Raw genomic sequence first — 18,858 nt, forward strand, 5'->3', positions numbered from 1 at the left:
AAAGTAATGTTTAACAGGCTCGGAAGAGAACAGCAGTTTACGATAGGTAGCGAAGCACTGGAAGGGGTAAGGGACTACATCTACTTAGGGCAGGTAGTGACCACGGATCCGGATCATGAGACTGAAATAACCAGAAGAATAAGAATGGGCTGGGGTGCGTTTGGGAGGCATTCTCAAATCATGAACAGCAGGTTGCCACTATCCCTCAAAAGGAAAGTGTATAACAGCTGTGTGTTACCATTACTCACATATGGGGCAGAAACCTGGAGACTTACGAAAAGGGTTCTGCTGAAATTGAGGACGACGCAACGAGCTATGGAAAGAAGAATGATGGGTGTGACGTTAAGGGATAAGAAAAGAGCAGATTGGGTGAGGCAACAAACGCGGGTAAACGACATCTTAGTTGAAATCAAGAAAAAGAAATGGGCATGGGCCGGACATGTAATGAGGAGGGAAGATAACCGATGGTCACTAAGGGTTACGGACTGGATTCCAAGGGAAGGGATGCGTAGCAGGGGGCGGCAGAAAGTTAGGTGGGCGGATGACATTAAGACGTTTGCAGGGACAACATGGCCACAATTAGTACATGACCGGGGTAGTTGGAGAAGTATGGGAGAGGCCTTTGCCCTGCAGTGGGCGTAACTAGGCTGATGATGATGATGATGATGAAGCTTATATGAAAACACAGAACAGCGTTGGCATATTTATTCTAAAGGCAAGGGGCTCCAATAAATTATTACGATCAGCGGCGCCCAACAATTGCATGCCGTAATTCACGCAACCATTGAATCGGATACCGAAACTATACTAAATCTCTACCCGAGATAGTCTACAAAGCGTTGCAGTCAGTCTCTTATTACCTTCAAAAAATTAATGAAACCACTCACAGATCTGACCGTCGAATTCTACTGTGTATGATTTATCCTGGATATGTTGATAAAAAACAACCTTGTCAAATCTACAGGAAAAATAAAAGCGACATCAGGTTGTATTTCTATAGACTTATGTACCATTACAATATTGATATTTTTTTAAATGCAAACGCGAGACCGTCCAAGGTCGCAAAGTTTGTCGCCGATGCGCGCACACCCCATTGCGCCCGCCTTCCTTGCTCTACGCGCCCGCTGGCACACCGCTGCTGACTTGGCGCCTCTTCTCCTTGCTACACTCGGTGGTGCTAGCAGCGCTAAGTTGCGCCTAAAGGCCCAACCACACGCAGCCCGGGATACGCGTCTCGCTACGCGTACACGTAAGCGTACGCGTCTGCGTGCGCGTACGCGGGTGACGAAGGGAAGGGCGTCCAGCCACACGATACGCGCACACGGGCGCGCTTCGCTGCGCGTAGCACAGGGCTGACAGACCAGCTGCCCAGCGATGGCGGAAACGGTCGTCTTTGGCTTTGAGAAAAGTTTATCTTTAATTTCTTTATGGCTAGCCATGTTTATTTAATTTATCAATGTTAGAGCTAGTACATTGTTTTTAAGTTGAGAAACGCACGCTGTTCGTATCTATACATCCTTATGGCAAGAAAAGCTACATCAATTATCAACATCACGCGCGATAGCGTCTGCTTGCTCACAACTGCAGCTGACATCTGCGCGCGACCACGCACGACGTTGCTGCCGAGCTCTTGCTTAGCCGCTTGCTTCGCCGGCATCAGCGTTCTCTCCCCGTAATGTACCACATGAGAAAGAAGCTTTTGCTGCTGCTGCTCTTGCAACGGCGGCGGGAGCGCAGAAAGCGTCTGCGGCCTCTGCGGCAGCGACGTTGGTGGGTCCGGCCAGTCTTTCAACTGCGTAAAGAAGAAGGACTTTACGGCTGTGAGTAACTTCTTTCCTTTCGATGATCTACAGTGGTAGAACTAGGAGCCAGTGTTTGGACATGGAGACTTATCTTCGTTAGGACAGCAATTACTTATCAGCGTTTTTAAGTGCGCGCATAAGCGAAAGGGTTAAAGTAGTAATGCGGGGATCGTACTCGCAGAGCGCGAACGCCCAATTCGCAGAAGAGCATCGCGTCGTCGGTGCAAGGTTCGTCCAGGTTGACAGCACCGATCGAAACGATAACGTGACGCACGCGAACAGGGGGAACGACAAGAGCAGGGTGTAGTGCGGAAAGCGCGAAAGCATAGGCGAAGATCGGGCTGATTAGCCGCCGGAAGCATACAGATAGTATATTGGATACGTGGTGACAACACCTCACGACGTTTCAACCGCCGCCTGTCTAACCCGTGTATGCCGTACGACATACGGTCATTAACTGTTCAGCGTCAGAGGGAAAGAAGTGCTTGATTCAACAGACAATCTGTAATACTAATTTGGGGCTCCCTTCATTATTAACAGTAGACCATACTGTTCACACAGAGCTTCTGTAGCAGCCTCTTTTCTTGCACAAAATTTGTAAGGATTAAGTTTTGAAATACATTTTCTGCTATTCGATATTTTATTTGATATCCAGATTATTTTTTCTTCATTTGATTCGATTCTAATTCTACTTTTCGGTATTAGCACACCCCTACAAAAAGCTAAGGACTGCTAGTTATATTTGTGCCATTAGTATAGCACATAGATTCAAGAACACCTTTTTACACGTGTTGGTTGTCTTATATGAAGCTTGTGGACGAGATACGATTTCCTATATTTTCTTTCTCTCAGAATTGTGACTGTAGAATATGAAGTGTAATGTAATTAAATTGTGAACTGGGGGGCAGGTTAAAATTCTGTGCGACTAATTTCGGAAGTTTCTTGGCAGTGGCCGCACGATTTTAATATACCGTTGACTGGCTCTCCTGTTTTGCCGAACCACTGTTTGTATTCAAGCACATAAACAAAGCAGGGGGTAAAATTAATGATGGCTAGTGGCTATACGTGTGTGTCTGTGAAAAGTGTACAGCTCCTGATACCTGCGCGTGTATATGGGCAGGGCATGGTCTTGCTACCAGGCAATAATGCACCATTTTTTACAGATGCAACGGATACGTCAGGATGACCACGGATTTTTCTACAAGTTCTTTCGCAAGGCTCCGCAGCTCTTGGACATGCTATTGAGCTTTTTAGCAGAGGCCCTCACACGGCAGCACCGCATTCGAGAAACCCCTGGAGCCTGGAGAACGACTTGCTGTAGCATTGAGGTTGGTAAAGGACAGTTGCCCCTAGAGTAATAATGTGCGATTGCAGGAATACAGAACACCGTTTCTTTGTCATTTAATGTATCATTTATTTTATTTTATTTACATATTACTGCCCGCCGCCTTTTGGAAGCCAAATCAGGAAGGAGCCACAAAACATTGAAGCAAAACAAAAGAAAGAAGGAAACGACTGACAATGAGCGTGCATAAAAAATACTAATACATAATAATAATAATAATATATTAATAATCATCTTTATTTCTCTCTTTCCACAGAATACAGAATTATACACAACTAACTATTAACTCATAAACAAATAAAAAAATGGGACACGAAATGCTGATACAAAACGAGAAATAGTAATGATGGTACTGACAATGCGCGTGAAAAGAAATACAAGAAAAAAATGATCGCATGAGCACAGAGACTGAAAGTTTCCACTTACTGCATCACCAGTGTAACAGTTACGGCTAACTCTAAAAAAAACTGCCATCGACTGTCATCGCACAAAAGCTACCTCAGTGCTTTTGACCTTCCGCAACCTGTAAAACATGCACTGAGGTATGCTTGCACATGTAGTATTAAACAAAGGTGGTAGCTAACCTACACAAATGAATTTTGATCGTATGTCACCTGAAAAGGGCCCCCCACAGCCATGTAGATCATTGTGAAGAAAAATCATGTCATCATAATTAGTATTCAAACAATTAAAACATGCGTACTAATTTTTTTTTCAACTTGCATTCAAGCTACTTGGCATCCCGGTAAGACATAAAAGACGTTGCCTTGACTTACTGTGTGGGGATTGACGCGGCTAGACTCTGCAGTGGTGTGTAAGTCATATAGTGGCGATCGTGCCTGCAAAGTATTAAACAACTGCAGAACAGCACGACAGCCGCAGAAATTTCTTACATTTTTTTCAGCTTAAGAAATTTTTTAAAGCTCACATGCTGTTCACGGCTCCCGTCAGGTAGCCCTGCTTCCTGCCAGTGAAGCAGGGTCATACGTATAAATGTCTCGTTTACACACTGCCTTCAATGTCACTGATTACGTACAAAGACTTTGGCCAAACATCCAATGCAGAACATGCAAAACCAACTCTGGAACTGAGCCACGGAACACAAAGAAAAAAAATGCAAGGAATGTGGCTTGTGGATGATAGTTGTGGGAGAGGTAGAGGTTGTCTATGTTGGCAGTGAACCTCGCCTCCTGGCTATGTGGTGGCAAGACTTTTGCCTTTCTGCTACCTCTTCTAATAATAATAAAACAATATGAAAAATGCTTGCGCTGCTAGAACGCCCCGACAGGCTTTACAACGTGCAGCAAATAACCGAAATTTTCAGTGGGGTCTGGTTGAAGGTTCATTACATTTTTTTATTTACAGGCATGTACAGGCATCTCTACATGCATGCACAAACTCTTCATGCACAGGTGGTGAACTCAAAAAGGTTCATTGCTGCAAGACAGGCTGAATGAGTAAACACAGATGAAAGCGATAAACATCTGTCTTGCAACAACAAACCTTTAGTTGCAAGTCAGTGCTTCTTTATCGTAGGTGTGTTGCTAAAACATGTTCACACATCTCTACAGCAGCAATGGCCAGCCAACCAGGCCCACAGATATCAACTTTATGAAATTCTTGAATACCGCACAAAAATATGGATACAACACAATGTAAAATGAACAAAAAAGAAGAGCTGAGGGGCTTTGACATGACAACAACAGACAAGGAAACATATATAAAGCATAAATGAAAATAACTCATTTTATTTGTAATGTCAACATCACAAGGAGAAGGGAAATGAAAGTGGTCAAAATATAACTTGCCACTGGTGGGAGCTAAAACCAAAACCAATTGAGCTGGAGGCTATTCCACCATCAATTTCATAGAATGTCTATGTGTACTAGATTAGGCTCTTGGAGTGTTCTTGCATGAGTAGCGTTGGCTAACACTACCAGGGTGAGATCCAGTACATGCACATTCAGGCCCAAGAAAGTTTGCAGAGGGATAGCCATTGCTGCAGCTCTACCGGTAAAGCAATGCAAGCATAATTCAAAGTTTGTGGGTTTGTCTCCCATTAGTGGGAAGCCACCTTTTTATATACTTTCATTTTCCTCCTTATTTTTCCATTTCGATATAAAGTAATTAAATTCATCAATGATTTCCTTTTGTTTCATTGTCTCTTGGCTTTATTATACAAAAAGTATACATTCAAAAACATTAATCTTTGAATTACTTTCCTACTTGCATCAATGTAATTTTCATGTCGAAATGCGTATCCTCACTGACCTCTCTAATGTGTTTGAGCAGAGAGACGGCAAAAGTTCGAGGTCGTCCTGTGGTTTGCATCTTTTGATTGCACTTGAAACATTGCCTAATTCCTCCAATATTAACTGACTCTAATCTTTCTTTTTCCTTTTCCTCCCCCTTGACTTTGCTTCAGAAGCAATGCTTCCTAACATATCCAGCCTACGACTGCCTGCTGAAGCCAGCGATGCTTCTGACTGCGGACTGCTGTGGTGTGCCTCAGAATCCTCAGGAACCAGAACTTCTTGAAACATCGGTGATTCAAGAGATTCTAAAATGCCCTGAGACTCCACAGACTCATGCGACGCCGAAGACAGAGTCGATGCTGGCGCTTGTGACTCTTCACTTGACGGTGATGGCACTTCCAAGTGTTGCCAGATCGGAAAACTGGCACATTTTTTGTTAAGATGTCTGCAGCACTTCCCTCCTCACTCGATGGGGGCATTGGTGGAAGGTTGGCGGACATCCTGCATGTGAGCGTAATAAGGGTTGCACATACTGTCAATGTGTAAATAATGTGCCAGTCTGGATGCAAAAATATATGAAGGCTCAAATCCGTCCACATTTGTTTTAGTGTGTGATTTTATTAGCGTACACTGAAGCTCTGAATCAGTTTTGTAGGGACAAAAGTGGCTTGCCTATACAACCAGAATGAACAGTTTCTGCATGCGCATAAGTGTAGCTTTTGTATCTTTTTCTGTTTTTGCTTGTGATGCATTTAAGCAGTTCTTACGAGATCTGCATGCCTAAAGCCTAGTGATTACTTCTACTCAAAACAGTGCATGATATTTGGAATGTTTCAGTTTTGAAATAATTAGCAGGAAGCATTCCACTACATTTACTCAGTAAAACCACTTAATAAATTTCATGTTGAAAGACTTATGCTTGCACTCTCTAAACATAGAGTAGTAGTACTGTTAGGTCGTGCTTTAGTATAAGGCTCTCTCCTGTTCTAGTTTTTCTACTGGAAACGTTCTTGGCTTGTAACTTTGTTTTCCTTTCACTTGTTTGTAAACTTCACCTCATTCTAAACTGTTTTTCTTAACTGAATGTACGTCTAAACACAGTGTGAAGCTGTGTACGTAGTAATCAGGGCATTTGTTGTTTGTATTTAGGAAGTTACATCTAATAATGTTTGCCTTCTTGCCATCTGCCTTGTAAAGGGTGTTTTGGCCCAGCAAAGCTGACCTTAGCGAGCAAACCCTTCCAGAAGGTTTCTTACAGCCAAGCTTTTTTTGCCTCTTCTCTGGACTTTCCTAGCGCCACTCCTACTGTCTTGCCAAATAGCTCGCCTCATATTGATATTAATGTAGTCGTTGAACCATTGTCATCCCAGGTGACTACTGGCTACTGTGTTGCACGAGTGACAAGTACTGGACGTAATGCAAATACCAATTAAAATAATGCAACTAGATCGTGGTTTTAGCATGTAAAATTTCAATAATCATTTTTTGCACACTGCGAATGTGTTAAACTGGATCATCTAGTCCTTCCTTGAAAATTTTGCTAAGCAGGAACAGTGTTCTCCACAAACATTGTGAAAGCTTCGCTTAAACGAGTAACCACACCACCTGGGATCTGCAGAATAACCGCAGGCTGATAATTAGGTAAGGACACTGCTGAGCAGACACAAAAAGAATTATCAATTACACAGCTGACAATGTCGTCAGTACTATGGCGCATTTATTCCTACAGCATGATGACACTGAATGAATCCCTAAGCAAGCTAGGTAATATTTGAGGGTCTGTGATGAAGCACCGATTTGCACACTGCTGGCAAGCAACAAAATGCAAAATTAAAACTGTGCATTGAAGTGCCCAAGGTACACATGAATATTGCAACATTCAATACTCAGTTAAATACTGGCCATTGACTTGCACGCTGCCTTCTAGGATCAGTGCACAGAATAAAAAAAAAACTACTTGCATGTTTTGTGTTTTGTTTTTGTGTGTGCATCATGCAAGCCCTTTTCTTTTTATTCATCCTGCTCATTTGTATGTGATATTCTCTGTACTTCTGTCTTATGCTTTACTGTTAGGTTTTTAAGTGCTATTTTACTTGTTATTTTGTACCTGTATTTCTGCTTTCTCTGCTCCCCACTGCAAAGCCAAACTGGCTTTGTGGGTACCTAAATAAATATACAAAGCTATTCTTGTACTGCTTGTATGTCCCCTCACCGGATCACATTTAACGAAATATGCGATAATCGGAGCGGCGATGCAGCACAAATATTTTATCGCCAATTAGACAAAGCTGAATATAATGCATACTGTGCGCCGACTTGCTTGTGTAAGCACAGTATTGAGTCGATTCCCATAAGTGCGGTGCATTGCCAGCTATAACACAAACATACGGCATCGCCGGTTAACGTGGTAAAGGGAAAGCACTAAAATCCCGTGTTTCATTTTTAACACGCCGGCTAAGGTGGAAACTTCAAGATCACTTACGGTCTACTCTCCATTGTGTGGCGCAGAAACATCATCTGGTCGAAAAACAGCCAGATGACGTCGTCCTGAACGTCGTCTGGCACGGCGCGGCTCTTTTCTTTCTGAAACGTATTCCCAGGCGCCGAAATTTATTCCCCGCGGACTTCCATCACTTCTGCAGCGCTGGGATAACGTCATCTGCACAGATGAAACGCGTTTTAGACATCTGCGAGTCGGCTGATGAGAGAGTCAGCTTATACCAGTGCCACACAGCTAGGCTTTCGATGGCGATCGAGCGCGATCAAATTTCTCGATCACGATCGGTTCTACGCACATTGCGCGGTACAGGCGATCGTGATCACAAAATCCGACCCCGATCGGGCTCGATCGCGGTTGAAACTGCTCCGCTGTGACGCCCGTATAAAATTCCGAGCACTCGCCTGTTCGGCAGCGTTGCGAATGACGATCCACGACCACCTCGTCAAGTGCTTGTTCTAGTGGCGCTTGTGTTTCGCCTGCTACCAAAGCGCAGGTCGAGCCTCAGCGCAGGCGATCAGCGCTTCGTTGTTGATCGCCTCCATAGCCTCTGTGCTCCATCGACACGAAACCAGCAGCGACTCCCGGCGTCTCCGCACGATTCTGAAACTTCAACAACCTTTCCGAACCGCCGGAAGTGTACATGCGGCCCACGTGACGTCGGTGCACAAGCTGCCACTTCCGTCGCGTACGCTCAAACAGACGCCCAAGATCAAGACCTCCTTGACGCGCGCGTTTCCTGCGCGTCTGCCCTCTCTAGACGCGTAGGACAGGCGCGTACGGCCTCGCAGACGCGTGACGCGCAGCCAGGCGCGCACGATTCACCGCGTGTGGTTGGGCCTTAAGCCTCTACTTGCAAGTACAGCAAATAAGCGCTCGGACGTATCAAGCGGAGGAGAGTGCGAAGACTGCTAAGACTACAGAGGTATGCGATGCGTACCAAAGCGGCGAGGCTGTGGTCGCAATGATGGGCCGGCGAAGATACGTGCGGCCCTGGTGCGCGGGCAACAATGGAAGCGACGCGCGGCCGAAGAACAGTGGCACGCCTAGCGAACGGCCACCGAACAGGCAGCGGAGACCAAGCGACACTGATTGGAGGACCACTATGCTTGCGGGACGCAGACGCGTATTTCGAAAGCACTTTGTCGATAGGCGTACTTCGTGCGCCGTGTAGCGTCCGCGACCGCCCCTGGCCCGCCGGTCCTCAAGCGAGCGCTTCCCCGGGAGGATGTCGTTCGCGCCACGTGCAGCGGAGAAATGACTCGCATTGAGTTAGATGATCATCGTGAATAGTTTCTCCCGTATTTTTTTAAAGCCAAGCTTTCTTTGCCTCCTCCTTCGACTTTCCCACTGCTGCTGCTGCTGTCGCGCACATCGCGTCGGGGGGTGGTTCAGTGCGTGTAATATACATTACGGGCGCGAGTCAGAGAGGAAAAGCGACAGGAGAAACTCGTTTTCACCCGGTTGCTGGATGGATGGATGGATAGATGGATATTATGAGCGTCCTCTTTGGAACGGGCCGGTGGGTTGCGCCACCAAGCTCTTGCTATTATTAGAAAAAAAGAAAAAGTATGCAGATCCCACGCACTGTGAGAATCAATGTAAGCGAAGCTTCTCGTGCTGGATGCTTTGATTAACGATAATTAGCGGTGATGTTGACTGCTAAAGCTTAATTTATTCAACGTTTAGGCTAACACGAGAGTGGTGAGTTGATGTTAAATGTTACCTTGCGTGCACCACTGCTGTTTGTCTGCGTAGTACACAGAAAACACAGGGAGTGGTGTTTGCTTGAGGCGTTGTTGTGCGCCATATTTTATAACCTCTGAGAGGGTTGAACGTTGTCGCCTCATATGGCACATTGCATTGTGGCAGTATTACACTTGAATTGGATTATAGGGCTGTACGTGCCTAAACCACACTCGGATTATGAGGCACGCCTTAGTGGCGGACTCTGGATTAATTTTGACACCGATATGTTCTTTAACGTGTCCCAACTCTAAGTGCACGTGCATTTTCTATTTCGCCCCTGTCGAAATGCGGCTGCCGCGATTGCGATCAAGTCCACGACCTACAGCAATGTCATAGCCGCAAAGCGGGCGCGGTGGGCACAGAAGTGTTGATTTGACGGTCCACCGCTTCCGTAGTGTCTCCTGGACCCTGCGGTGCGCTTTAATTAATCCGGCTCTGCTTCTGCACGCCCTGCGTAAGTTGCCCGCTTGGCATATTTGCATGGCGTTTATTTTTCAGAAACGTACTGCACTGTACCTTGAACTTAAGCTTTTAAGAACCTGTTTCCCCGCAACTGCTGTCGTATAGAGGGGGTTTCTTTGCCTTCTCACGTCACCTCCCCCATCTCTTGTATGGAAACTGCCTCTTCTCCCTCTCCTTCTTCTCGTCTCCTCTCTACAGTTCTACAGTATGTGAGGAGTAATGGCGTGGGCGGGTAAGGGGGGGGGGGTGTATGCCGCTTAAATTTGGGGGGCCCAGGCCAACACCACCTAGATAGCACAAGGCCTTTTCACTCCAATCCATGACGTCATGTTACCTGGCCCGACTGCCCTAGAATCTAATGGGGATGCTCCCGAGTAAGCAACAGTGATATTGACGTCGCCGCTTTCATCACGCCAGCCTTGTCAATGGAAATTTTGGGCCAGGTAGCGTGACGTCATGGATCGAAGTAAGCAGGCCTTGTGCTATCTAGGTGGCGTTGACCAGGCTCCCCTGCCCCCCCCCCCCCTTGGTACGTGCCTGGTGATTGACAATCAAGTCTGTCTCTTACAAGAGTAACTGTCACTAACGCATTTTCAGCCTCTTTCTAGTAATGCAATAATTCGAAATTCATATTGTTGCGTTTTCGTGACAGAGAACAATCACATTCGTTGAACCTGTGCTCAGCAAAACAGGTAATACCCAGTATGTTGACAGCGGCGAGCACACTTGTCGTTCTTGTAATCAGACGCGACGGCTTAATATTAGAGCGATGCTTTCTTTGCCTTCTCCCAACTTTCCGGGCGCTGCTGCTGTGGTTTCTTGCAACACCACCACCACCGCTGCAACACCGCTGGGTTTCTTGCAACACCACCAGATGGCGCTCGCCTCCGCGCATCCCATCCCGGCCGGCGCCGTCGCGGCAGCGTTTCACAGTTTGTGCGTATGACGTGCTGTACTTGCTTTTCTATGCAACAAAAATGAAAGTGCTGGGCTGTGGAGGTCGCGTGCTGGGCTGTTATAGTGTAAACATTACAAGCGTCCATAGCCTGAAGAGAGCGCTGAACGCGCCGTGCTGGCTACGTATGAAGAAGGGGCACATAAACACGCGCCAGCAAAATGGCTCCAAAGCGTGCACTCAGCGTCGAGGACACCCAGGCCCGAAAGAAGCATCGCGCGGAACAGGAGCGTCTTCGCTACGCAGCGAAATGTCGTGCAGACCGCGAATGTATGTATACAATGTATACATGAAATTATAAAATTAATCGAATTACTTACAGCCGCATAATTCAGTTAAAGTTTAACACTATATACTGCCACCTCAATCAAAGCAAACGGCATGCAAAACTTCGCTTACATCGATTCCAATATTGCGTGGGATCCGCCACTATTTTTACACTTGGCTCAATGAACATTCCAGCGTAATCGCTGGTGCTCGCGTAAGTTCAAGAACGTACACCAGTATTCCCGTCGGGAGCAGAATCTGGTTCCACAAGGCTCGGCAACAACATAGGCAACAGGTAGAACCATCGATAACATTCGAGGAACTTCCGCTACAGGAAAGGCGCGTCTTGCGCTGAGCGACAACCTTTAACATTCGTTAGCCGAAGACGGTCACTGCAAAAGATATATAAGTGTTCGTGGCGATATAGACCATTTTCACCGGTCAGTTCGCTTACTATAAATAGATAACGCTTGCATAGGGAGCCAGAGTGGCTCCACTGGGCGCCGCTCGCAGCGCCTCCAGTACGGTCCCTAGAATATTCTAGGGACCATACCTTCAGCGATTCTAGCGCCGCTATTCGTCGAGCGCCATTACGTGGTCAAAACTGGCCCCAGTGCGTCGCGAAGAAGCCAACACTCTGCAGGAGCCCGCCGACAAAACACAATTGACAGTGTTATTATTCTTGTTGCTTCTTCATCGATGCAGCTGTCCAAAAGTTATGTGTTCGCATGTTCTTTCTCGGTTAAATTGCGGAATCAATGTCACACGACGCACTGACAGCTCTTGCAGTATGACGGGGTGCGAAAAGTGCTGTTTTTTTTATGTAAGCAGGGCACTGCAGAAGTACCCTACTATACGAAGGTATACGACGGTATATACGACGTACGAATATGCTACGATCAACAAGTCGCACGTGACGCGTTGACACGTGGCACTCTTAGGTCTCGAGTGGTGCATGTGCGTGCAAGGTCACCACGCCTACTCGAGAGAGCTGAAAAACGAACTACTCTTTGCAACAACAATTTTATTTTCTGCAGTAATACAGCACGCGATGAGCCGCATTGACAGCTTGCCGGCGAGATTCGGAACTACGGGAGAGCCCATGTGAACTAGGGCTGGCCAGCACACGGCAGGCATGGCTTTGGTTACAGAATGGAAAAGAACACATCTTCATTTCTTAGTCGGCACGTACTGTTTTCATAGTACGTCCTCGGTCAACTTCCAAGAAAACTTTGGTTGCCATGCAAGTATGATAATCTTAGAACACGTTTAAACAGAATAAGTTCAGTGCGCGTGCACGAAGAAATAGTTAACTTCATCCATTCGCAATAGTTGACCGACTCAAATACGCACCTTTCTTTCATATCCCAGTTTGATCATGGGTATACCGAATTCCGAGTTCGTCGCCGAGCGCTCACTGGGAACAACACCTTCCGAACATATACGCGATTGCATCAAGTTCTTTCTGTTTATGCTGGAACATAAAGCAGACGCTCCTCTGCTATCGCAGCGGCCGTGTCCATGAAGTCGCCGGGGCTGAAGATGCACTTCACCCTTGCTGCCCAAAGTTACTTTTGCAGCCGAATACAGCAGAGTGGTAGCCCGTCGACCTTGAGTTATCTGACATCGCAGAAATTCCAGATGGAACACGTTGGAATCGCACTAATTCGCAATTAATCCGCTACCTTTGCAAGCTGCCGCTGGGAGAAAACGGAATCCGCACATACCAGTGCGAGGAGGATAGCGGCGCGGCGCGCTGGTTCGAGGCTAGTTTCCTCCTCGCCAATAAAACCATGAATAAAACGGTATATAACTAGGGCTCCGTCTTTTCGGAGTTTATTTTTGGCGGAAATTCGGCGTTTATCGGAGTTTATTTCTTGTAAATCCCCAATTCTGAAAAATTCCGAGTTTAATTTTGCATTATTCGCAATACTCCAAAATCTTAGATGAAATGATATGTGAACGCGAAAACATCAGAACACACGAAGCGTGTTTTACTTGTCTGGAACATTTTAATGCACAAACACATATACCCACAAGCACAAATACTTGAATACAAAATACCTACGTTTGTGCGTATTACATCCTTAAACCTTGTTGTAATAGGCGCAAGCACACTTTACGAGGTTGCTGTCACTGATGGAAGCGCGCTCCTTCCGATTGATGACTCTCAGCTTTGAAAATGCCCTTTCAACGTTTGCGCTAGAAAAAGGTAGAGCGAGAAGTGCTGTTACGATTGGCGGGTAACGCCCTGTGCAAAAAGGATGGTCGAAAGACCATGGATAATCGAAACGGAGGATGGATCCCTAATTTGCTATGGGTGTCTCGAGAGGTTGCCGGTCTGGCGAGCGCCCCACAGTGATTACGGGCACCTTTGTGTGTGTGCGTGACAGGAGGGGGGGCCGCTTCTCCTTTCCGCAAACCAAACTGGACCCACGGGTTGCCGCCAGCAGAGGCAAGCACGTGCAACGTCGCCGAGGAGAGAGGGAGCAGCCGCCCATGACCGACCGGGCTCAGTACATGTCACGTGACTTAACGTGAGCAAAATCCCGCCTACGATTTTAGCGGGCCTATTTAAGCGGCCCCGCAATGTATTTTGAATAATGCTCTTATTTTATATACTTCACCAACCATGGAATAAACAGTGCAAGTTTCGCACTAGCAATCGTCTACATGGTCTACCGGACGCCTGAAGCCTGCCGACAATGCCACGCTACCCAATAGTAACGCCGGTCGATGTTTGAGTAACCGGCGTCTCAACAACTGGTTGGCAGCGATGGGATACGCTACCCCGAAGGTCCCAACTTTGGATGACATCTAAGAGATCGTCTCCTCTTTGTCCTGGTGACAACTTCGGAAGGAAGGTGTCAGGATTCATGACTGCACATGGTGAGTGCATGGCTTTTCTTCCCTGAGATATCACTTGGCTTTACGTATATTTTGTGGAAGTACAAAGCAGTGATTTTTCTATAACCTTTGACTGAAGTTTTGAGTACGTCGAGGTTGTTATAGAGTGAAGAGTTAGCAGCACTAAGGGCAGCCACGAACTTAAAGGCACTAAAGAAGCCGGGGTTGTATAACTTGGCCAGAGAGTTGGGCCTCCAAACTGCCGAATCGAAGAGAAAGTCGGAGATCACTGAGGCGATCGAAGCAATCGGGGCAAACGGCGATGAACTGAAGGAATGCCTAGAGAGCATTGCGCATAAGAAGGAAGAGCGTAAGCGCCTAGAAGAAAAAGAAGAGCGCGTGCGGACAGCACGTGAGGCCAAAGAAGAGCGCGACCGTGTTGCACGCGACGCACTCGAAATGAGCCGCCTAGATGTTGAGTTTCTGAAGGCTCAAAATACTGAAAGACCTAGCATACAGGCACGAGAAAGCGAGCGCAGAATGAGACTTGATGGCATCTTACGTAGTAGGAGGGGTGATAGGTCTTTGTCTGGTGTAGTTTGAGCGCGCTTGTGAGAAGGATAAATTCGCGAGAATCACGTAGCCGCAACGCTTGCTTACGTTGCTGCCACGTGAGGTAGGTAGCTGATATCATTGCCCGCATGGGAAAAGAAGAAGCAGAGGACTTCGATAAAGTCAAAGCGAGTCTGCTTAAAAAGTATAGATTATCAGGAGAAGCATTCAGGCGAAAATTCAGGGAGGTCGAGAAGACCAAAAGTGAGTCATACTCAGATTTCGCTTACACCTTGGAGGTAAACCTGAAAGAATGGCTCAGAGAAGAGGATGCACTCGGCGACGCCGAAAAGACAATGCAGTGCGTTGCGTTAGAACAGTTCTTCCGCTGGCTAGCAGAAAACATCAAGTATTGGGTTCGGAATAGGCCAGGCGGGGACACTACCACGAGAGCGGCTGATCTCGCTGAGGAGCACGTAACTCGCCGTGCGTTCGAAGGCAAAGAAGATCCTAAGAAGGAGATGAATAAATACAGACCCGACAAGCCAGAGCGATGGTCAAAGTCGAGTAAGTATAAATACAGGAAAGGTCAGATTCGGTGAAAAATAGTGACGAGAACAGCAAGGGAAAAGAGGAGTCACCCGAATTCACAGAGGGCAGAAAGGCAAAAGAAAAAAAGCTTTTGAGGCAAAGAAACCAGTAGTTTGTTACAAATGCCAGCGAACGGGGCATATCTCAGTGGGGTGCGAAAATCCCAAACTAGTATTGATGTCATTAAGTAGTAACGAGGAAAATCTGAAATTGCTAAACCGTACATTCGAGATCTCATGGTAAACGGCAAACCGTGTCGGGTGCTTCGCGACTCGGCAGCCACAGTAAACGTGGTGCACCCGTCGTACGTGGAGGAAGGCGAGTTCACGGGAGAATGGGCTTGGATAAGGCAAGCCGTAGAGGCCTCCAGTATTTGCCTCCTTGTGGCAAAGATTCGCATCGAAGGTCCTTTTGGAGTACTCCCGCGACGACTTCAACAGGGTAAGAAAGTGCACAACAAAATCGTGAACTACCTTAAATAAGCTGGTCTTAATTCCATCCTCCAGAGCGTTGTTAAGTAGCTGGCACGGATCATTGAAGTGAAGTGCCTTGAAATCGGAGCTGGTGAGTTACAAGTCCTTGTGAAGCTTCTGCATATATATACGAAGCTGAATCGGAGCACAACACAGTTACGTCGCTAAGGCCTTTCCAACTTTCTGAAAAGCGGTTTGCATCGACACGCCAATTGATACTGCGTTACACTGCTGAACTACTTGCAAGTTTATTATAAGGGTCCTACGTCCAGGAAGCTCGTCATCGTAGAAGGTTGCAATCACCGCCACTGCCGGACGTCCGCGGAGTTCCGGCGACTCGTCGATGGTGTTGAAAATGGGGCGGTCTTTCATCGAAGAGCTTATCGTCGCATTGTCTTTCGCACTCACCTCATGTAGGTGTTTCAAGTATAGTTGATCACTACCTGGCATCATGAGTGCCACCGAAAGAGGCTTCGAAAGAGGCTGCCAAGGGGTCCATCAGCCTGGTGCAGTGGAATCCCAGCATGACAAAGTGCACGAAATACCTGGTGCGCGATGTCATCCGCGTCTTGTCTTTTGGATAGGGCCCGTGGGATGCATTCTTCCAGCGAGCTTTGCTGTGACCTTCCAGCGAGCTTTGCAGTTGCCTAAGGGATAGGAATAACAAGACGATGTGATCAAATTATACTGCGACCATGCGAAGCCTGTTCAGACACCTGGCATAGAAGGAAGCGTGCACAATAAACGGAGAAACCGTCTCGGGCTGTACGAAGCATGCTACATACACTCTTGTGTGCCGTCACTTTTGGCGCTTAATCTATTGAAAACTCTCACATAGCCATAAATTCCGAGCACCAACAGTTAAAAAAGGCCGCACCTTTGTCTAGACGGTGTTACGACCGGCCTGCGGGGGCTGGTGATCTTCAGAGAAGCGACCTCCGAACCCTTCCCAGCCGCTGGGACGACTCGCTTTGTAAGGACAGCAATGCGCCTCTTCAACAGCCCGACGGCGCCGGCAGATCTAGTCACGTTTGGTGGACCGAGTATTGTTAGACCATTCGTTGTCGCCTTCAAGGTTTGCTTCGAGCAGGGCAACTCCTGGAAGGGGACGTTTTGCGCTGCGATCTCACGGGCCCCGGAAGTCGTCACAGTCAATGGACAGACACGGCGGCCACTTACTGTAGGGTCAGCTCTGGGATCAAGAGGCGCCTGCTCGGGTCAAGACCCCTGTCTACAAGAACTCTCTCACCTCGGTGTGTTCGGTGAAACCAAAGTGCGCAAGTGAGTGTGTGAACCCTACCCCTCAAGGGCGGGTCGACTAGGACGACTTTGGACGCTCCCATTGGTCAAAGGTTGAACGGCCGTTTTCCATCACCTAGGGGTCTAGGGAGGACAGTGTTTTTAAGCAGCCGTTTTGAGGCTGCTCAGTGTGCATTCTTTTTCAGTCATACTAGACTGATGAACTGTGACGTTATCCACCCTTCATACAGATATTGTAAATAAATCTCATATTCCTCGTTCTCGATGAGAACAAGTCCCTCCCTTCAACAACGTCCTTAGCGTGGATGAGTCGGACGACGGCATGTGCCAGTTACCATTTATTTCATGCCCGACCCCAACTCTTACAACGGGGCTTCTTTAGCTGAACGTGGCGTTGTGATCGTAAATGCTCCGCAATACCCAAGGCGCCCTTGCCATTGGCAATGCTAACTGTCACACGGCAAACCTTGCAAACAATGACTCCTTCAGATGACGTTGACTCTTCAAAATCACTACTCCTTTACGAAGTCGCTGGAAAGCTTTCGTTTCCTTCCCATTTTACTCGCCCAAAGTTTGTGTTCACGCGCTATAGAAATATGTAAAATGAGAATGCCATGCTTTCCGCCAGCAGGCTTTCCGAGCTCGATTCGGTCCCCTGGGGCTCGGACCAGTGACATGACCTGCAGGGTCACCGGACTTGACACCTCTTGACTTCTTGTGGGGACATGTGAAAGACCGCGTGTACGGCATACCAACAACTACACCAGAAGCGCTAAGGGCAGAGATTGCTGAGGCCTGCAGCGAGATACCGTCTTGCGTCATCAAAAAAGCTACATCGGACGTGCTGAAAAGGTGCCAATACCGCATTATGGCAGAGGTCGATTTGTTTGAATACGTTCTTTAGACCGACCACACAGCGAATAAATCTTTACAACCGTTATCCATGAAAACAGCAATAAGAGTTGGGGTCGGGCATGAAATAAATGGTCGCTGGCTCATGCCTTCGTCCGACTCATCCACGCTGAGGACGTTGTTGAAGGGAGAGACTTGTTCTAATCGAGAACGATGAATATGAGATTTATTTACAATATCTATATGAAGGGTGGAGAACGTTACAGTTCATCAGTCTAGCATGACTGAAATAGAATGCACACTGAAGAGCCGGAAACGGCTGCTTAAAAACACTATGTCCTCGATCCCTAGATCCCTAGGTGAGGGAAAACTGCCGTTCAACCTTCGACCAATGGGAGCGTCCAAAGTCATCGAAGTCCACTCGCCTTTGAGGGGGAGGGTTCACAGACTCACTTCCGCACTTTGGTTTCACTGAACACAATGGTGAGAGGGTTCTCGTAGACAGAGGTCTTGACCCGAGCAGGCGCCTCTTGATACCAGAGCTGACCCCGCAGTCAGTGGCCGCCGCGTTTGTCCATTGTCTGTGATGACCTCTGGGGCCCGTGAGATCGCACCGCAAAACGTCCCCTTCCAGGAGTCGCCCTGCTCCAAGCAAACCGTGAAGGCGACAGCGAATCAACCAACAATACTTGGTCCGCCGAACGGCTAGCCCCGCCGGCGCCGCTGGCCTGTACTAGGAGGCGCATTGTCGGCTTTACAATGGAACTCGTCGCAGCGGGCCGGGAAGGGTTCCAAGGTCGCTTCTCCGAAGATCGCCAGCTTCCGCAGGCCGATCGTAACAGCTCATCCATGGCCCGCAAAATCTCGACTGGCCAGTGCTGATAACCTCTGGGCAGGAAGAGAATGGCTGGTGGCAAAGGGGGGATGCTTTGGCTTGCAGCGACCAGCTGT

General features: G+C 47.5%; 1 protein-coding gene and 1 long non-coding RNA gene across 2 annotated transcripts; one reads left to right on the forward strand and one right to left on the reverse strand.

Annotated features, from left to right (window-relative positions):
• The first annotated feature begins 1,250 nt into the window (after positions 1-1,250).
• Positions 1,251-7,588, forward strand: LOC142568314 (uncharacterized). The gene is made up of 3 exons (XM_075678316.1): positions 1,251-1,820; positions 2,966-3,130; positions 5,573-7,588. Exons 2-3 carry the CDS (start codon positions 2,966-2,968, stop codon positions 5,840-5,842), a joined length of 435 nt encoding a protein of 144 aa, XP_075534431.1. The 5' UTR covers positions 1,251-1,820; the 3' UTR covers positions 5,843-7,588.
• On the reverse strand, positions 3,192-8,739 carry LOC142568315 (uncharacterized). Its single transcript, XR_012825416.1, has 3 exons — positions 8,304-8,739; positions 7,885-8,061; positions 3,192-5,903 (listed from the first exon to the last, which is right to left on the reverse strand). It is a non-coding gene; the product is annotated as an uncharacterized LOC142568315 (long non-coding RNA).
• Between the last annotated feature and the right edge of the window lie 10,119 nt (positions 8,740-18,858).

Source organism: Dermacentor variabilis, unplaced genomic scaffold (assembly GCF_050947875.1).
Source record: "Dermacentor variabilis isolate Ectoservices unplaced genomic scaffold, ASM5094787v1 scaffold_18, whole genome shotgun sequence".
In the NCBI taxonomy this organism is placed as follows: Eukaryota; Metazoa; Arthropoda; class Arachnida; order Ixodida; family Ixodidae; genus Dermacentor; species Dermacentor variabilis.

Bases quoted from the DNA above. Each gene is read 5' to 3' on its own strand.
- LOC142568314 (XM_075678316.1), top strand. From the start codon at position 2,966: ATGCAACGGATACGTCAGGATGACCACGGATTTTTCTACAAGTTCTTT. The intron at 3,131-5,572 runs GTTGGTAAAGGA...ACTTTGCTTCAG, and splicing joins CGACTTGCTGTAGCATTGAG to AAGCAATGCTTCCTAACATA.